At 35.9% G+C, this 21,031-nt stretch overlaps 1 protein-coding gene across 1 annotated transcript; it reads right to left on the bottom strand.

Moving 5' to 3' along the window:
• Positions 1–10,795: 10,795 nt before the first annotated feature.
• On the bottom strand, positions 10,796–12,182 carry LOC114544852 (ATP-dependent DNA helicase PIF6-like). Its single transcript, XM_028563349.1, has 2 exons — positions 11,618–12,182; positions 10,796–11,319 (listed from the first exon to the last, which is right to left on the bottom strand). The coding sequence occupies exons 1-2, from the start codon at positions 12,180–12,182 to the stop codon at positions 10,796–10,798; spliced, it is 1,089 nt and encodes a 362-aa protein (XP_028419150.1).
• Positions 12,183–21,031: the final 8,849 nt, after the last annotated feature.

Here is a 21,031-nt window from a genome sequence, read left to right as displayed (position 1 = left end):
ATAAAAATATAGCGATGCGAATTTGGCAATTTTGTATACTTTAACTTACGGCCAGACGTGTGTAATTAAATTAATTTCACGCTTCCGGTCGTAGTAAAAAAGTATACAAAATTGCCAAATTCGATTCATTCGAAGCACTTGTAATTTGTGAAATATTCTTTGAAGATTCGTTGCTAATCGCATGGCAATAATCCGTAATCCATTTTGACTGACACTGCATGGATCTGCCAGTGCTTGTTATACCGGTACCAATCAGGGTTGCCAGAATTTTGAAGGACAAACTCGATGGCAATGGCAATGACAATGGCAAATTGTGACAATGGCACTTTGTTTTCTTTGTATTGGCCTTTTGTTTTCTTTTTTTTTTCTTGGCCGTAGTATTGATAATTTTGCATCGAATATTCACATTTCTAGCAACCCTGATACCAATAATATTAAAGATTAACGCGATTTACTGTCAATTCCCCTGGAATCAGAATTAGCACGTATATCTCCATTCTGCATATTAAACAATGCTGACAGATTGGGAAAAAAGGTGCAGAACCAAATACAGTTAACTCTATGTAAATTTGTGGTCTGTCTATTTTAGATATTCTAAATAAGTTCAGCAGTGAAGGAAATACAACTAAAGTCATCATCGCTGTCGTTATTCCAACTTTCGTTTTACTTGCCGGGCTTCTCATTGCTTACTGGCTCTACCGAAAACGAAGAAACGCACGGCAACAAGAAGTATTCAATATCCCTATGCACCAGGTCAGTTTTATTTACCTACTCTATTTAGTCCGTTTTACGTTTAAAACACGATTGAATAATTGAATAATAATGCATTGAATAATAAAAGTGGACGGCCGCGAGTGTTGTAAGCAACTTGTGGAAAGAATTTGTAATCACTAAGATTTGAATAGATATGGAAATCAGTTACAAACACTATTGGTTGTCCGTTGTATTTTTCCGATTCATCCACTCATGTTTGTAACTGGAATGCACATTCATTCAAACTAATTTCTATGGGTATACAGGGTGTGCATGTGACCTAATTCACGAAATTTGGTTGGGCATAAACCTCATTAATTATTTATGAATTCACAAACAATGTTAGTAATTGAATACAATGTGGATCATCTCGTTACCACAAGATTTTTAAGGCAAAGGTTGTCCCCACTTCCCCGGGTTTTTTCCCCATAGCTATTGAAAACTTTCACCCCACAATTAAGACAAATTACAATAGCCTTAATGAAATCATAATGAGTGATTTAAATCAAACGAGACCCCCGTTCTGGCGTTAACTCCGGCGCACGTACGTGCCAGTTTTCAATATAAAAATTCTGAACATAAACAATACAGTTCATATTCATTTAGATGCCTTGCGAACCTAAATGTTCGATCGCAAAATTCAGAAGAACATCGTACTTTAAAAAGTATAGATTAGGTTCAATTGTTCAAAAATATAAATTTTACTTTATTTATATATTTATTTATTTGTTTATTTATTTAACTTTGCCAATACAAATGACAGGACGTCAAATTGGCGTCTGGACAAAACAACTGGACAAGAATGGCAGGGACACCACAACAGTGAAAACCAATTACTGTGTGCCCTTTAAACAAAAATACACACAATTAACATAATATACCGGGTGTCCCAAAAAAGTACTCCGGTTTGATCCATAATAGCTTCTAAACTGGTTAAGCTATTAAACTGAAATAACTTTCACTAGATAGAGGGAAGAATAACTTAGATTTTGATATATTACAGTTGTATTTTACTAAAAAATTTACGGAGATATCAATGTTTAAAATTGGTAGCATAATTCTGGATGTGTCTATAAATTATGCAAAAAACGCCGTATCAGATATAAATCAAGCTTTTCTCAACTGAAACATGCACTATTAGCAGTAAATAAATGATACTTGACAAATTGTTTATTATGAAACGAAGTATTATTAGTTACAGAAAACAAGGAAGATTTATTCGTTCGGAATCGCGTGTCACCCAACACGAATGCATTGCCTAGCCCGTGAGACCATTGCGTCGAAGGAGTGATGGATCATTCCTTGTTCTAGATTACGGCATGCTGTTACGATTGAGTTGCGAAGCTCTTCTAAATTCTGCGGTTACTGATCGTGTGGTACATTCCAAATTTGCTGCTTAAGGAGTCCCCAAAGAAAAAAGGCACATATTGCATTAGGTGCTGCTAATAATGCATGTTTCAGTTGAGAAAAGCTTGATTAATATTCGACACGACGTTTTTTGCATAATTTAGATACATCAATCAAATATACTACCAATTTTGAACATTGATATCTCTGTAAATTTCGAAGTAAAATAGAACTGTAATATATCAAAATGTAGGTTAGTTCTCCCTCTCTCTAGTGAAAGTTATTTCAGTTTAATAGCTTAGCCAGTTTAGAAGCTATTATGAATCAAACCGGAGTACTTTTTTTTGGGACACCAGGTACAATATTAACATTATCAATATTATTATTATTGTCAATATCGATATTATTAATAGTCTAAAAACGACAAGTTAATTTAGAATATAAGAGACGGCTAGTGTTGCACTTCAGACAAATAGTCTTCCATGTCCTCGGATCTTCTTCATTGAAGCATTCAATCAGGGCTGTCAGGTAATAATTTAGTAAAGCGGTTTTGAATTGCTTAATATTAATGCCAGGAGATTTTTTTGTGGTTGGTAAGGAATTCCAGGTTTTAGTTACACGAATAAAGAAGGAGCGTTGGTAGGTAGTGGTTTTGCATTTGGCTGGCCGAAAGGAGATTTAGTTGCCGCAGGAGGATCTGGTCGATCTGGTTTGAGATATGACTTCAGGGAGGACGTCATGGGTCACGTCTACCAAGCCGTTCACTGCTTTGAAAAGGAACAAAACACCCAAGTATTTACGCCAATAAGATAGCGGTAAGAGGCCCAAACTGGCTAGTCTTTCCTTATAGGTCTCCCCGCACATGTATGGAAGATTGAAAATGTACTTCGTCGCCCTCAACTGCATGGTTGACCTTGTCAAAAGCCTTTGACATGTCCATGAATATTATATCAATTTGTTTACCACAGTCTAAAATGGATCCAATGTGGTGCAAGACTTCAACTAGCTGGGTTGTGCACGACTTTCCAGGAATGAAACCATGTTGGGAAGAGTTATTCAGGGACATCAGATGGTCTCTCAGCTTTTTCAGAACACATCGCTCAAGAACTTTAGATATTACACACCAAAGCGAAAGTGTACGGTAGCTTTCAACCTGAAGATTTCTCACTTTTTATGGATGGGGATGATATTCGCGAGTTTCCATTCCTCCGGAAAGGAGCCATTTTGGAGTGATCGGTTAAACAACAGACGTAATGACGTAGAAATTTGGTGAGCACATTCTTTCAGTATTCTTGGTGGTATTTTATCTGAACCTGTGGCTTTGTTGGTATCGAGGATGAGGAGAGCAGCTAGAATATCAAGAGAAAAAAGAGTTCTCTGACAAGGTGCAATCAGATATTGCAGAAGGACTGACTGAGTTGTGTTGTCACTTCCGGATAGGATGGAAGAGAAGTAGTCGTTGAACAGTCCTGCTATGTTGCGAGGGCATGAAGCTGAACGGCCCGAGTCCGGATCTAATCCATTCGATCCCAATGTTATTGTTCCCGGTTAAATAAACCGCATGATACATTCGCTTTGCCTTGTTTAAAATGAGCCCCAAAAAAATTCGAGAAACTGTATCGAGCCACCTTAAAAGCCGCTTATATAGTTACATTAAATCTTCAACCTGTGCAAACAACGACGTGTCAACGGCCCGTACACGACCCAGCCACGTACCCAGGCGCTTTAATAGTAAAATAGATAACTTTGCATTCAGGTCTTATCCCCGAGCCGGCGCGGAGTGCCGTGCCTTTGGAATTCGCGCTTAAGGTAGCTCGATACAATTTTTCGAAATTTTTAGATGCACTTTTTAAACAGGGATATTAAGCACCTAAATATTTCACTATAGGGCTAAAAGTTAATATACTTTGCAGGAAACATATATAGAGCGGATATATTCTCAGAACTTTTGCATTGCACCCGTTACCATGGCAACAGAGACGTTTCAAAATGGCCGCCAAACAGGGTTTAATCGTGCTTATATCACAAACGAGTTCGGTGACCCCCAAATTTTTTTTTTCATTAAACATTTGCGCCATAAATGCTTTATCTTTAAAAAAGTGTAACATGTGAAATTTTTTCTATTTACGAAAACGTTATTTTTGGTTATTTAAAAATTCCCCCATTTTAGCATTTTTTTTAAATTTTTCCATTGATAAATAATCTATAGCGTAAACGTTTAATGAAAAACAAAATTGAGGGTCGTCGAACTCGTTTGTGATATAAACACGATTGAACCATGTTTGGCGGCCATTTTGAAACGTCTCTGTTGCCATGGTAACGGGTTCCCGGCAAAGGTACTAAAAATTTTTCCGCTCTATATATGTTTCCTGCAAAGTATATTTAACAATTAGACAACGAGGCGGAGTTGTCTATGAGCGAATAGTCAACGAGGCGAAGCCGAGTTGACTATTTGCTCATAGACAACGAGGCCGAGTTGTCTAATTGTTTTAGTATAAACTATAACATTAATTTTTCCATTTCTTTAATTTGTGTACAAAATTCTTGTTGGCTTGCAAACCATTCTGAAATTTATTTCGTATATTAAAGGGAAGAAAATATTTTAATTGTTGTTCGCGTAAAATGTTTTAAAATTCAGTTTAAATATAAAAATTCAATTGAGTATACGTTATTTTTATGTATTTTCTTACCCTTAAAAATTGCAATTCCGTATTTTGTTGCTTTTTTTGTTTTTTCTGGTACGGAATTGTCCAACAAGTCGTCCAAAAAATCTTCAGATACTTCGGCGAAACGCGAATTTTCCGCCATTGTTTTGAATTTTGCTACTAGTAGGCTATCACTAATAGCCTACTAGTAGCGTAGCCAATCAGAACGCAGGAAAAGTGATAGCCTATTAGTAAGTTTATACTAATAACTTTTAGCCTTATAGTGAAATATCTAGTTGCTTAATATCCCTGTTTAAAATGAGCCCCAAAAAAATTCGAGAAACTGTATCGAGCCACCTTAAAAGCCGCTTATATAGTTACATTAAATCTTCAACCTGTGCAAACAACGACGTGTCAACGGCCCGTACACGACCCAGCCACGTACCCAGGCGCTTTAATAGTAAAATAGATAACTTTGCATTCAGGTCTTATCCCCGAGCCGGCGCGGAGTGCCGTGCGAAGGTACTACTTCCGCCAGAGATTAGGAATTACACCCGGGACCCGGGAGAACATAGCGGAATCCAATGTTGCCAAAATGTCATGGACGTTCAATGGTCATGGTAGTTTTGCGCATGCGCGAAATTTTAGCGAAGAAAGAACGGTCGTCTACGACTTGTTGATTGGTGAAGACAAAAAGAGAGTATGCATGATAGCGCCAGCATTTTAACCGTCATTTTTCAAACTATTTTTTAAAAATATAAAATGAAATCGTGGAGTCAAATATTAAAACAATAACTAGAAATACATGCATGCAGCAACCCCTCGCTATTTCAAACCAAGTACACAATTTCCTGAGTTGAACTAAACTTATATTATGAAATGACACAAAACTCAAATCAGTCTTATTATATTTTACCGAGTATATTATAGCTAATGTTTCCATCATTCAATACAAAAATAATCATAAAGCTAGTGTAAACATTGCCCGTTCAATTTTGCTGCATTATACCATGCCAGCAATTAAGTAACGGTTTATAATCGAAGTTTCAAACGATTAAAACAGTGCAAAATCTTCACAGACCAAGCAAAACTTCAAATGTTATTTTATTCTGTAATTGCAGTCGACGCTGGCGGGTAAAAGTTTTATATAAATATAGTGTGTATTTTTGATACCAAAATTCAAATTACACTTTCAAAAACACTTTTTGAAGTTAAAGGAAAGGTGTAATAGCCTTTCACAGGTTTATGCGTTTGCAAAAAAAGCTGAAAATTTAACAAATAAACGTCATACAAAGCTGAAAAGTATACAAATACAGCTCATCCTTACCGCGAAACAAATACGAAATAAACGAAGTAAACACCAACCCTTTGTCTTTGCAAACACTTATAAGCTTGCAGATTATGAATTATTCCTCTTACATGGCTTTGTCTTGACTGTATCCACGTTCATCTTTGCTATCTGTCATGCTTCATATACTGTATCTTGTTTCTTCTCGTTTTACTTTCGTTGCACCATGGATAGTTAAAAGACTGGATAGGAAACTCATGGCGTCAGCATTTTAACCTTGTTGAAAATCGTGACGTCACGCATGATATAGCTTGCTGCTTGCCTCAAGTCGCGCCAAGTTGATCAGGTCTTCTTGGAATATTAAAACAACTTCTGTGATTGATTTTTATAAAATTATAAATGGGTTTATCTTAAAGTTTATAAAGAGCACAAGAAATATAAAGAAACTTTGTCAGAGACTAACTAAATGTTCTTGATCTACATGGCAAGGACAGCATCAGAAAGGCATTAATGTGCAATAGCTGTGCCACATAAATGTGTTTTTGAATATTTTTTTGAATCTTGCAAGTTTTATCTTGTTGAGCTATTTCGTCCTTGTGTATAAAATAAACTTTATTGTCTACATTTCCAAAAGTTAATATTTTTATTTCTGGTTTCTCTAAAAGTATTATTTGACTATTTTTCTGTTGTTTGAGCATAGTATAAATTGTGTCATGTTCCAGGACATAACAGGTGAAATTGCATACAAATATTACACAATTAAAGTACATTAGATATTCAGTATTGAAATGAAATCTTTTATTTATAATAAAAATCACACTACAACTTATTTAATATACTTACAATCATGGATAATAAAGTCTTTTAACTATCCATGTTACAATATAATGTAAAACAATTGTCATTGCATGTAATAAAATTATTTCCAAATTTAGCCATTTCAACTAGTATGCAAGAAAAATTATTAAAATTATTAACAGATTAATTAGAATTCAAATCAATAAAAACTTGACATGTAAAAAAGCATGCAAAAACAGCCAATTTAATCTTTTAAACTTTGAATTTAGAGTACTTTCTCTCTCTTGCCAACTCTATTATTCCCCTTCAGGTTATTTGAAAAGTCTAAAAATGCAAAAATAATTAAAAATCAATGAAAATTCTATATGACTTTGTATTGCTTCTAGCTGCTTCTAGACAAGAACAGACAGTAAAAATAACGAAAAACACACTATTTTGCGACGCGTTTTTCGCAAAAATGAAGCAATTCTTTTGTAAACAAACAACGTTTAGACGTACCTTGACTATTGATGTGTGGCGTAGGCTAGGTCATATCATCCGATAAAAAGAAAAAAAATAAGAAAATGTTACACAAACCAAACAAAGGTGAAAATTTGAAAAAATCTCAGTCAAAAACATAAGGAAATCAATGCTACTTACGTAAATATTCGCCATCCGTGACATCAGATTTTTCAACAAGGTTTCAGCCATTTTAAAAACATCAAAAACGGGTTTCGACCAATCAAAATGTTTCTATGCACCCCACGTAACTATAGTTTCCTATCCAGTGATTTTATTAGGGAAGTTAAGATCTACTTCCACTACCAGTACCGATACAAAAATACATGACGTATTACTGTTTGGCAGCGCGGAAACTTTAAAGCGTTAAGATTGTGACTTCCGTAAGAAGTAAATAAACACGGCGGAGTATAGCGGCTATATTCACATCAAAAACTCTGATCACAATTCTTAAGTCTTATCAAACAAAGCAGAAACATTACACAACTAAAAACTAAATGATATTATTAGAAAAAACTGCAGGAAATGCAATAATACAGTAAATATAATTCGGTACTTCGCCTACCTATCCACTTCCATTTTCAGCCCCAAAACGGTACTCGCGACTTCCGGTGTTATCACATTTTGGACGATTGTTACGTCTGCGCATGCGCGTGACTGAATATTGGTATCGGTACTCGTAGCGGAAGTCGATCTTAACCTCCCTATTATCCATGGTTGCACAAAGTTTATGAAACGCTTTTACGTATACAACAATGTTTACGAAATGACAGTTAAATTGCTGACGTTCTCATTGCAATACAAATTTTCTGTCTGAGCCAATCAGAACGTTCGTTGATTACGAGACGTTACTCGTGCATGCGCATAACTTACAAAACCACCCAACGTCGACCGTCAATGACAAAGAATTTGGACAACTTTGGATTCGCCTATGTTTTACCATGTTCCGGGTGTAATTCCTAATCTCCGAGCGGAATTAGTACCCTCGTAGGCGCTCCGCGCCCGCTCGGGGATAACAGATTTAAAGATCATCACAGCACAGAAACAGTTGGTGAAATAGGAACGACTCGTAGTTTATAATCTTTGAAGTTGCAGGTGTCTATATTTTGCTTATTCAGTGTTTGCTGAGAGAATGCATTGTTTTTTTGACAAGTACGAGCTTGGTATGTCGTTTTACAAGGAGCTAACCAACCTGTCGTTTTACAAGGCTTTACATCATCGCTTAAACTTTAAAAAGAGTTCTCAAAAGTGTACTTATTCTCAAAAGAGTTTTGATAAAACAAATATCACTTTGCAGCTTATATAGTCACTAAAATCTTTGAATGAAATAAATAATCGAAAAGCAACATTCGACGTTTAGTGCTTGTAAGATTATTATAATGATTAGTGCTGTTTTGATATTTTGAAGGTTTAGCAATAGGAAAGTTTAACACTCACTTAAACTGCAACGTAATGCAGCAGACAAACAGGTGATTTCTGTTCACCTTTACGTCTGTCTTTGTTTCCGAAAAATTTGCACGAGTTATTTCATAATATTAGCGTAGAAAGTTAGGTGTGAGTAGCGCACGAAATATTTTGCTTCGTTTAAAATGGCGAGCGGTTGCTGCATGCATGTATTTCTAGTAGAGAGTTCAGCTGAAAAAAAGCAAGCGCAAGGTTGTACACGACCACCAAAGGCGAAATAGCAGCGATATTATTAAAATAGGACCAGAATCTACATGTATTAAATATAATCTTATATAGCCAATTCAATCTAACTTAATCCAACAGCATGAAAAAAACGGTTTATTTGTTCCTCCTGGAGAAACTAACGTAACATAGGAGCGAAATCGAATCGCGCATCAGAAAATTAGCCAAAGCTGTGCACCACAAGTCTTGAGAGACAAGACTGGGACGTAGATAAATACGGTCACATACACATGCAGTATATATTTCGCGCCATAACACCCTTGCGACGACGAGAAAGAAAAAAAAGCTGAGGCGAATTTTCACTCCGTCGCTGGAGCCGGAGTAATTATTAAAACTAGGAGTTACTATCGCAAGGAAAATGCTGCCTTAAAGACGTATAAACTTGATGCAAAATTGTATGGTAAATGAGTACTCATACAATTTTACGTTTAATTAAAGTCTTGATGTGCGTCATTGGTAAAGGTAGTGACGTACAGTCATGCTATCCATGAGTGACGATACGAAGCCAGTGCATGTCTATATAGCTAGTGGTCTATAAACCAATACGCGTGGTCTTCTAGTTTTCACGACAATTTATTACATAAGAAAATTCTTAATTAGAATATATCAAACATGATTGGAATAAGAAATTTTTCTATAGGAAGTTTGTCCTTCGAGACCTCCCGTTTTTCGAAGTATAATTTTATATAAATAGACCAAGAAAAATAACATTACCCATCACACATTACATTACATTACATTATATTACGTTATATTAGTTTACATTACACATCACACACGTCACATTACATATCAGATTTATTACATTATATCACATTACATTAATTAACATTATACATAACACACGTCACATCATAACAAAAAAGAGGATAACACTGTATGTGTTTATTTTGTCTGAGGTTTAAACTACGAATGCTTGAAAACAGTTCTCTTTAAGTTCTTCTTATCATATTTAGTATATACCATTAGTTCATATGGATTACTTGATGAACTGTTCGTTAATCCCATAGGTTAACCTCTTCTGGAAAGTGGTAATTATCGTATTGCACCCTAAAATCTCTTCAATATAAAATTGTTTATTGCTTGAGAATTAGTTTTTTTCTTTCTTTGATCAATGTTTTTGTAGTAGAACACTGTCAATAACAAATTAATTAACGTTATTTGGAAATACCAGGTCCACGACTCTACATGAATTTGGTTAGGTTGTTCAATGATAGCACAGGAGTGACAGATAATAGTATAGTGTACACACGTCTTTTCTTGCATTAATCTATAACTCCTTTTCCACGTAAAATAATGTTTCTTCACTTTCCTGCAAGAATCTTCTTCGAAAGATGAGTGCACATCATACTGTAGTTGTATCGCGCATTCATAGTGTTTTCGTTATTGACTGTCATCCAATTGTTTGAACAGGTTAAATTCCAATGTTTTTGGCAAACAGTGCGAACTAACGCGGTTGTATTTGCTAATCCACTTGCTCTTTCATATTTTTATCCAGAAGTAGGTATCTACAAGACAAAAGAACATAATTTTTAGAATACACTACAATAGCCCTAGCCCAATGAAATGTCGTAAAGCGGGAGTGAAGTATAGAAACAAAATAAAAAACTTACCGTATATCGTCTTGATGATGATATTTTCACACATACAGTGACATAATTATAAAATTGATTAAATGACATGCAAAGTTACAGAATAAGGTTAACACACAGAATAAAGCGTAATGGGATCCATAACAGAATCCCATGTCTGATTTCAAACTTTATGGTTTGCCAATTTAAAATGCACCGTTATTGGTAGTCTGTGCTAAACGATCTAGGCGGTTTTCTTCCTCAAGCCTGAATTGTAAATTAGCTGATGATTTCAAGCTTGTTAATCGTTCATATGTCATGGGTTCAATGACGCAAGATGAAAGCGATCTCACTCTGCTAATGGCAACGTATGAAACTCCAGCAGTTCTTTCTGATTTGCCAATATCTATCCAAGCTTTTGGAAGAGTAAGTCCTTGGCTCTTGTGTATTGTTAGAGCCCAGGCGAGTCTTAGAGGCAACTGTTGCCGCTCATGAAAACTTGTTTCTGACTGTGATGAGACTGTGATTGGACACACTGGAACACAAGATGGTTTGTTCACATTAAAAACAGGACCTCTGTAGTTCTCAAACTCAATAATGACTGCAATAGGCAAGTCAGGTGGTTGGTGGTTGTTCTGATAGACAATATCAACAACTGTTCCAGTAGCTCCATTACAGAGGCCAACACTTGACCACAAATTCATGGTTAACATAACCCTAGCACCTTTTGCTAGAAATGTAACAGGTTCCAACCCAGACATATCATCTGAGACATCTTTTTGGCCAATGGAGAGGAATGGCGAGCATTAATATGAGCAATTGGATCCTCAAGTTTTGTTAGTTGTTCATTATTGTAATTTGCAACTTGTTCATTGCTATAGAAGAGTCTAGTAGCGTCTTCAAAGTCGCATACGTTAGTGACATTCGATGGTTGACGAGTTAGAAGTAATTTCCAGTCGTCGACTGTTGACTCACCTTTGCGAAGTCGTAACAATAAATCTCTGAACGTATTTGTTCAGATGTCATACCTTGCACACGTTGATTAATAGTGAGCTTAACAACTTTGTCAAACATAGAGTATGCTTGATAACCTTGTTCGCCAACAGAATTTGATGGTTTAGCAGATAAAAGAGGCTTGTCTGCCACTGGTGGCAATTGACCTGGATTCCAGTTAAAATCAATGATTTTTCCACCAAATACTTTGTCATTATAACCAGTTGCTTGTTTGCAACGCTTATCTAACCAACCAAAAGTAACTTGGCCAAGCATTGAGTATTCATCAATAATGATATATTCAATATTATTAACACTCTCTTGTAATCTACACAGGCTTTGTCCTGTTAGATCTTTATTACCTCTTGACCCTATAGGCAACTTTAACAGAGAGTGCACAGTTACACCTTTAATGTTATAGGCTGCTTTACCGGTGGTAGCAGTAATAGCACATTTACTTTGCAAAAGATTTCTAAGAGCATTAATAAGGTAACTCTTACCCGTCCCTGCAACACCATTGATAATTAGACATAATGGCTCTTTTTCAGATGATGTATCGTCAAAATGAGACTTGACAATGTCAAAAGCAAGTTTTTGCATTTCACTAAAACTGTTTACGTCAACAACACATATTGCTCATTAATAGTGTATTCCTCTTTGTTTGTTTTTATCCATGTTGGCATTTCATTGATTTGTTGTTCTGAATAATTGCTTCTATCAAGATGCCAGTCATATGTTGATTCTGGTGCTTGTTCAGGGTTATCAAAAGGAGTGTGAAGGTCTGATAATATCATCCACTCTTCTCGAGTTACGTCCTGTTCTTCAGAAGGTCCATCTTCTGGTTCTTGACTTTGGATAACAGCTTGTAATTTGTCAAACCAGTCTGGAACATTAGATTGTCCATAGGGTGTTTGCAAGAATTCATGCCAAGAATTGATTAGAACCTCGTCAGTTGGTTCTTGGTCACCCCACGCATTGTTTTGCGTTGTTCTCCAGGGTTTATATCTCAAAAGTTGATACTTACAATATAGTCCAAATTTAGGACCTTTGGGATTAGGAGAATAAGTTGGGAATATTCTAGGTATAACATTCTCTGGTAATCTCGTCAGTTCATTGTTAACAACTTTATAAGTTGTAGCAAATTGAAGAAAATTCATATTCATAATATTTTGTGAACTGTCATATTGCTCACGATTAGCGTACACATCAAGAAGTGAGTAATCAGTGCATGAATCACGTTCTTCAATACTTGCAGTGTCACGTACTCTACGTGAACCATTTAAACTAACTGATATCACTTTAAACGATGAGCTATGAAGTTTTAAAGACAACAAATGATGCATTGTTTCCTGAGCAGCATAATCTCGTTCACCAAGAGATCTCATAACTATTTTCTTAACAGCTCTGTGAGGATCAGTGTTGCTGTCAACATTTTGCATAATAGAATTAAAAGCCTGTTTCAATAAAGGCGACCTTGGTTCTCCTTTAGCTGCATATTTTGTGAGATATTCAACACAAGCATAGTGATCGATAACAACCTGAATATCACAGTTTGCTCTCCATCCTTGGAGTTGAAGTTGTTGGTGATTATTTAACCTAGAATCATTTCGTTTAGTCACAATTTTGGCCTTATAATGTTCATTATCACCTGAAGTGTGGATTTTTTCAAATTCTAATTTTGTCTGTGGACAATTATCAAATGGGAAATGAAATCTACATTTCAATTCAGTCTCATTTGACTTTTTTCTTAGACAATAGCTAGTACTACAACGAGTGTGTCGTTGAACCATATTTAACAGATCTACATAATCTGACTGTTTCTCATGTTCAGGAATGTCAATATGACTTCTTTGACATGGATGAGTTTCAGGTCTTACCCAGATGTTTTCATCTGGTGGATTTGGATTGACAGTTGATAATAACCAGTCAACATACTTACACACTGTTTCAGCTGCTTCCTGACCAGCTTCAATATCATTGTCTAATTCTGTTGTATCAGAACAATCATTCTCATCTTTAAATTTTTGAGCTAAGAAACCTTTCAAAGCAGTTTGAGTTAGTTGACACAAACCTGGGTCATTATTTAGTTTAGCAGTACCATGACAATGAATACTACCTCTACCTTGGTATTCATATCTAAACCAGTGCCATTTTGCTCCAAGTGTTTCATAAAGCCAATGTTTTACAAAGCTTTCTAATCTTTGGGTAAAAAACCAGTCTACAAGATGTGGATTATTAATAACATTTTGTCGTCTGACTTGACTGGAAATGTTAGCATTTTCACTATTACTATTAGCATTAAATAAGGCATGTAACTCAGGCCAATGCATATCTGCAGAGGAAAAAGTAAAAAATAATGTTGGTGCTCCAACATTTGTAATGATGGCTTTAAGTTCCTCTCGAACTGTATTCCAGTAAGCATTTGTACCTGCAATATTCGCAACGTATCTAGAAACTTTAGACATGAACACATTAGCACTATTACTGGCAGCCATTTCACGCAGTTCATCAATGGTGAGATGTGCTTCACCTGGATTTTGTTTAAGGAATATTCCACTTTGCTGTAAAATTCGTTTTCTTTGTATCATATTAAAAGCCCAGTATGAAAATCTAGGGTGATTTGCAAAACGGTAAATCCATTTACCATCAATAATTTCAGCAAATTTCAAAAGATGTTTAATTCTATCTTGAAAAGGAACATCTCTTAACAGGGCTTGATTAGTGGGATCCCCTTTCCCATCAGGAAACAATGTTGGAAAAGCCATAGTGGCAAGGTGAGATATCTGATATTCGTTTAATGGCTCATTTTCAACAGTAGGCCAGGCAATTGGGTCATTTGCAGAAAGCTGATTTCTGACTGCTTCCAATTCTTGTTCCTGTTGCTGACCAACAGGTAAAAAACTACTCATTTCAGTTGAGTCATTATAAACTCTATCCTCTGAAGAGTTTTCAGTGGGAGGGCCTAAATCAGGTTCACTATTATCATCTGAAATTTCATGTTCAGTCTCAACAGTTAATAGCTCTGATGGAATACCATCGTCAGGTAAAGAGTTTAATGCATTTTCATTAATTTCTAACTCAGCATAATGATGATTGTTACGTATAAGCCACAATAATGCATTGTGTACTTTTTGCCGTCTAACAGTTACATCTTTAAATGTATTATCTTTACCTTTGACCTTGACAATAATCACAGATAACTCCCTGGGATATCTCGGTAACGATGTTGCAAGTTCTTTTACTTGTTGTGGTAAGTTGATACAATGTCCTGAGTAACCTCGTTGTCCTCCGGGTTTTATGTAAACTCTCATGATTGGGAGAGCCCGTGCAATTAACATTTCCTCAATCTGAGTCAAATCTTGTAACTCCTGTGGGATTGGAGATGGGATCATTGAATTTTGAAATGAAAACTTTTTGGGAGATTTCTTGTCTCTAGAACAACGTGAGCACACATAGTTGCTGGGTGACTTTGGTTTAGATCTTAATGGCCATGCCTCTTGGCAAACTGTGCATTGGCTAGTAAAGTATTGTACAGACTTATGGAAATTTTTTATATTAACTTTTGCCCAATGTTGACTTTCAATACCACCATTTTTTTTGTCAAATACTTTCAAATAATCCTCCTGGTCTAAATTATCTTTTTCAGGTTGCTGATTAGTACAAGATACTTTCGATAATTTTAATTTTTGATAGTTTTTAGCATTTTTAAGTCTTATTTTTTTTTGAACTTCAGTCTCACTTGACCGTTTTCTTTTTTATACATTCTAGAATTTTCAAGTCTGATCTGTTTTTCTGTTTCAGTTTCTTCTGCTTTCTTTCTTTTCTTATACTCTGTAGCTTTTTGTAATCTATTTTGCTTCATAGATGCAGTCTCTCTACATCTTTTTTTATCATTACAGCTAACATAAAATCGAACTGGAACTATTTCAAATAAATTAGTCTTTAGTTCAGTTGACAATAAGCATAAATAATTTTCTAATTCATTGAGACATGAAAATTTCATAATAACAGCAGTACCATTAGGATCTGGCAGGCCAGCAAAATTTCTAGCATGAGAGTCAAAAATATAAAAAAATGAATCTAGACTTTTCATCAAAGCCATCATATAGCCCTCTAATATTAAAAGAGCATACTTGTCATGCATGAAAGTTTTAGTCAAAGCTGAAGTAAGTGTATAGTAATGAGGTTCCACTTTATGCTCATTTCTTACAAGTCCTTGACGATCTTTTCCATAGTTTATAAACCAAACTTGAGTAGAGTATATTCCTTCACTTTGCACCACAATGGGCGGATCAATGATATTTTGTGCCTCAATGGGCTCCACCACAATGGGCGGATAAATGATATTTTGTGCCTCAATGGGCTCCACCACAATGGGCGGATCAATGATATTTTGTGCCTCGATGGGCGCCACCACAAGGGGTGGATCAATGATATTTTGTGCCTCAATGGGCTCCACCACAATGGGCGGATCAATGATATTTTGTGCCTCAATGGGCTCCACCACAATGGGCGGATCAATGATATTTTGTGCCTCAATGGGCTCCACCACAATGGGCGGATCAATGATATTTTGTGCCTCGATGGGCGCCACCACAAGGGGTGGATCAATGATATTTTGTGCCTCAATGGGCGCCACCACAAGGGGTGGATCAATGATATTTTGTGCCTCAATGGGCTCCACCACAATGGGCGGATCAATGATATTTTGTGCCTCGATGGGCGCCACCACAAGGGGTGGATCAATGATATTTTGTGCCTCAATGGGCTTTACGACAGTAGGTAGATCAATGACATGTAATTTGAAATGTTTGTCTGTTACAAACGAACGACACTCAATGAAGGAAGGTAAATCCTTCACTGATAGAAAGCTAACTGGCGGAATCTGCCCATTTCTTAAAGCCAATAAATACATATTGTCGCCTTGCTTTAAGACATTGTCGATTGTTGTCGAGTTCCACTCTAATGGATCTGGGATATTTCTTGCTGTTAATAGAGCCGATAAACTCATAAAAGAGCATTGTCTTCCACGAGAATGAATACTAAATTGTTCATGTCCTTGATGAATACTCCCGCAAACGTGTAAAGACATTTGACAATTGTGATTTATGAACTGAAGTTACTAAACAGATCAATACTAAATACTTTACAAATAGTCAAATACCTGTGCTAGCTGTGCATCTGAATTTCAGTTTCTTTACTTTAGTAAATACGTCAGTCACGTTGTCCGTCTCCGATATATTTTGACACGATTTTGTGAATTGTGAATGCGCAAATTTCGGACTTAGCCCAAAAAGCACTTGTGTCCAGTTACATATTGCGGTCTGTTACGCATGCACGTAACAGACCGCGATATGTAACTGGACACAAGTGCTTTTAACAGGCCGCAATATGTAACTGGACACAAGTGCTTTTTGGCTACCTAAAGGAAGTCAGGCGAGGATGCGCCATAAAATTATGCTGCACAAAAGCTTTTTACTTTATACAGGCATATTATTTCTATATAGTGTGAAGATAAGTAGTAGGGTGTGAATACTGGTGTAAATATACCTTTTAAAGATTTCATTATATGAAAGGTACATGAATTTATTAAAAAAGAGGGTGGGACAGTGTCAGGGTGCTACATGTCTAAATGATGTGTAAACTTGAAATGTTTGCCACCTCCCAACATTTACTTTGAAGGTGAGAAGATGAGTACAATGCACTGTATCCTGATCATTCTATATTATAGGCATGTGCATTTTGGCTATACCTTTTTAACCATTGGGTAAGTTCTAGTGTAGTTTAAAACATGCAATTTTGGGGGGGGGGAAATCAATATCATGTTTAATATTCCAATTAACATGACAATTCCCCCATAAATTATTTTGCATTTTGACACATACTGACATTCACAATGAATAAAATGTTCTTTTGGAAGTTTATCTGGAAAATTAAAATAAACCATGTGTTCATAACCTCTAACAACAATTGAAACTACATATTAGTCTACTAAAATGTTTTAACCTCTTAAACCTAAATTTCAACAAACTATATATATATTATTTTACTAATGTCTTTTAAGTTTACATCTTGTCCAATAAGTGCCAAGTTCATTATACTATATATGGTATATATACGAATGTCTATACCAAAGAACTTTAACAAACAAAACTTAATTTAGAAATAGGGAATGGTTATAAGAATGAGTCCAGTATTGGTCTACAGGTCTCTTTGAATTCACTAAATAGAATTGAGTACATCAATAATTTTACCTTCACCAATATTATAAGTAATTGTAATATTGTTACAATCTAGCAGTCGATCTGAAATGGCTTCTTCGTCGTCTTCAGGCGTGATTTGAATCTTATTTACCTCCAAGATTCTGATGAACATGGTGTGGAAAACGGTGACGTAAAACTTTTCCTTTGTTTCAACATTCTGTAGAAACAGCCGAGCATACCACATTGTATTTTCCTGTGATACTCGTTGCTTCATCTTACATGACTCGCACCTGACAGTGTTCACTGTGCCCTGACCCTCAATCTTCTTTCCACAGGCATTGCAGGATTTGTACTTACTTAGGCTCTTAACCCCAATGATGGACACAACTGCCTGTTTTGCAACTAAATCAGTTATAGGTGGGCCAACATCTGGCAACTGTTCATGAAAGGAGGCACACTCTTTGACACTGAAACCATATTTTGCTGTGTTGACATAAACTTCATTTGTATAATTGTCTTTTTTCACCCTTAAGTTTTGGAATAGGTAGGTCTTTTCATCTTCAACGCTTTCGACCCATTCTTCCCAAAGAATGGCCTTGATTGTTCCAGATGGGTCTTGTAGAATGCAGTACGTTTTTTAACTGAACCCGTTTCCATCTTCACCACTTTTAAAGCTGCTAATTTTACCTTGGCTTTTAGCAAAATAACTGGTTAACTGATGTTGTTTTAATCACAGATATGGTAACCAATGGACTTGTGGTGACTCTGTAGGGGCAAAGGACAATGGCCCATTATGATCTGTAACTGTTGTAGACTTTTTTATCACAATATTGTTAAATTTGTCATTGTATTCGAATCTTTGAACTTTTACTGGGCTTCTATTTTCCATGGCCTTTCTTAACGGTGCAACTTTCTCTGGCGAAAAGCAAACAGCTTTCACTTTTGTATCTGGAGTGGTTTGGAGGTTGCAAGTTGTATAATTAACTTTGCCAGCTTTCTGGATGGCCAGAACATCATGCACATAACAGACGATCTCTTTTTCTAAATTAAGTAAATAATGTGATATGTAGCTCAATCAGTATAAAATAAATCCGGGCTGAGTTGTTGTTTTTCATCCCTCCTCCCTTATTTCTGTTTGATCCCTAATAAAATATATTTGTTTAAAATGATTGTTAGGTTTTAGTTTTATGCACATCAGTCAGCACAATAGCAGTTATGCAGGTTTTCCATTATGCTATATTGTCATTATGACCAAGTCACACTTTAATGCACATACAGTAGAACATATTTGCATTAAAGTAAGATTTGGTTGTAAAGACAATACCAATGTTTTCAATAACACAAGAACAATCGTCATAGCAGGCTGTATTTCAAAAATTGACATTTGTGTGCAAAAATTTCAAGTGAAAGCCAAATTTGAATAATAAAGGTCCTAGTAATAGCATAAATGAAAACCTGTAGGCAGCCCAACAATCCGCTCGCCATGACATATAATCTGTGTATATATTATATATACACAGATGATATATGTCACGGCATGCAGATTGTTGGGCTGCCTATGGTATAACTCCTTTTGAATTCAACGGATACACCAGTCAAATATAAAAACTCTCCATGCAATCAGCCCATAATAGTACTGTGAAGTAAAGTAAATAGATTGAATTCTATTATAAGTAGAAAACGTTTCTTACTGTTTTCCATGATGGCCCTCAATTTCAAATTATCCTAAAAAAACAGTATCAAGAATGCATAAGAGGACGAAGTCTAAAACTTGAACACAGTACAAGCAAAGCTCTAAAGGCTGCTATTTAATATATGAAGTACCAAGATTGGTATTTTAGGATGCCTAAATCATAAAACATGGCCACGCTGTATAGAAGATGTCTTTTACAAACGAAGTCCACGAAGGGTAGTAATTCTGAATATCTTGCTTCAAAAAGAACAAGAAAGAAGAGCAATTGAATGACTGGTTTGGGCATGTATTTCAGCACGATCGAATCGAGATTAAAAGCAGTTGAATGAAGATTCGCGAAATATTTCAGGAAGTCTAAAACTTGAACACAGTACAAGCAAAGCTCTAAAGGCTCCTATTTAATATATGAAGTACCAAAGTTAGTATTTTAGGATGCCTAAATCATAAAACATGGCCACGCTGTATAGAAGATGTCTTTTACAAACGAACAAGAAAGAAAAGCAATTGAATCACTGGTTTGGGCATGTATTTCAGCACGATCGAATCGAGATTAAAAGCAGTTGAATGAAGATTCGCGAAATATTTCAGGATGGTCGAAACGGGCCGAAAAATATATAATATAAAACATGATGCCGTATACAAGACGCCCCTTTTGACCTAGTGACTGTATAAAGATGGCCATGCCGTATACAAGATGCCCCCCCAATTTTTTTTTCTTTTTTTAAAAAAATACAGAAAGGGATAGTAATTTTGAATGTTTTGTTTTACAAAACAACAAAAACCAAAAGCAATTGAACGAGGATTGGCTAGATATTTCAGGATGGTCGAATCAAGACGAAAAATATGTAAAATATATGAATATGGCCATGCTGTACAAGACGCCCCAAACCCAGGCATATACGAAAAAAAATACAGTAATGGACTAATGGGTAGTAATTTTGAATATTTTGCTTCAAAAAACAACAAAAACCACACGCAATTGAATAAGGATTGGGCAGATATTTCAGATGGTCAAATGGAGACGAAAAATATGTAAATATAAAACGTGGCCATGTCGTATACAAGATGATCCACGATATGGGCAATTCTCAAATACTGTATTTAAACTTTAATTTAATACGCCAACTGGCAAGTCACAAACATCTATAAAGATGATATAAAATATTTTTACCAACTCACCTCTAATATGCCTATTACTGTAAAAAAACCAACTGCCTTCGCCGCAACCAAGAACGAAAAGGGCGACTGGACGACGGCGTGGCAAAACGAGCGGGAAACGGGACGCACCCCCGAATTCTCATGTAAACTTTATGAAAAACTCCCCCGGTTTTAAAATCCGGACAAATAAAATTTCGAGCGACGACTTTACATAACTCGCGCGTGTGGACTGGGGGCGAAACCACCGTTCGTCAAGAATAGTGTGCTGCCTCGCTGGGGCAAGGCAGCAATGATGCAAAGAAATTTTTTGAATAACATAGCTGACTAAGTGTAAATAGACTTGACATTTTCAATTCAACATCATTAATATTTGAAAACTATTTTTCCAAATAATC

This window comes from Dendronephthya gigantea, unplaced genomic scaffold (genome assembly GCF_004324835.1).
Source record: "Dendronephthya gigantea isolate DGI-Jeju-01 unplaced genomic scaffold, DenGig_1.0 000004F, whole genome shotgun sequence".
Lineage (NCBI taxonomy): Eukaryota > Metazoa > Cnidaria > Anthozoa > Malacalcyonacea > Nephtheidae > Dendronephthya > Dendronephthya gigantea.
The sequence above is the reverse complement of the archived record's forward strand: the minus strand, read 5'-3'. Positions and strand labels throughout refer to the sequence as shown.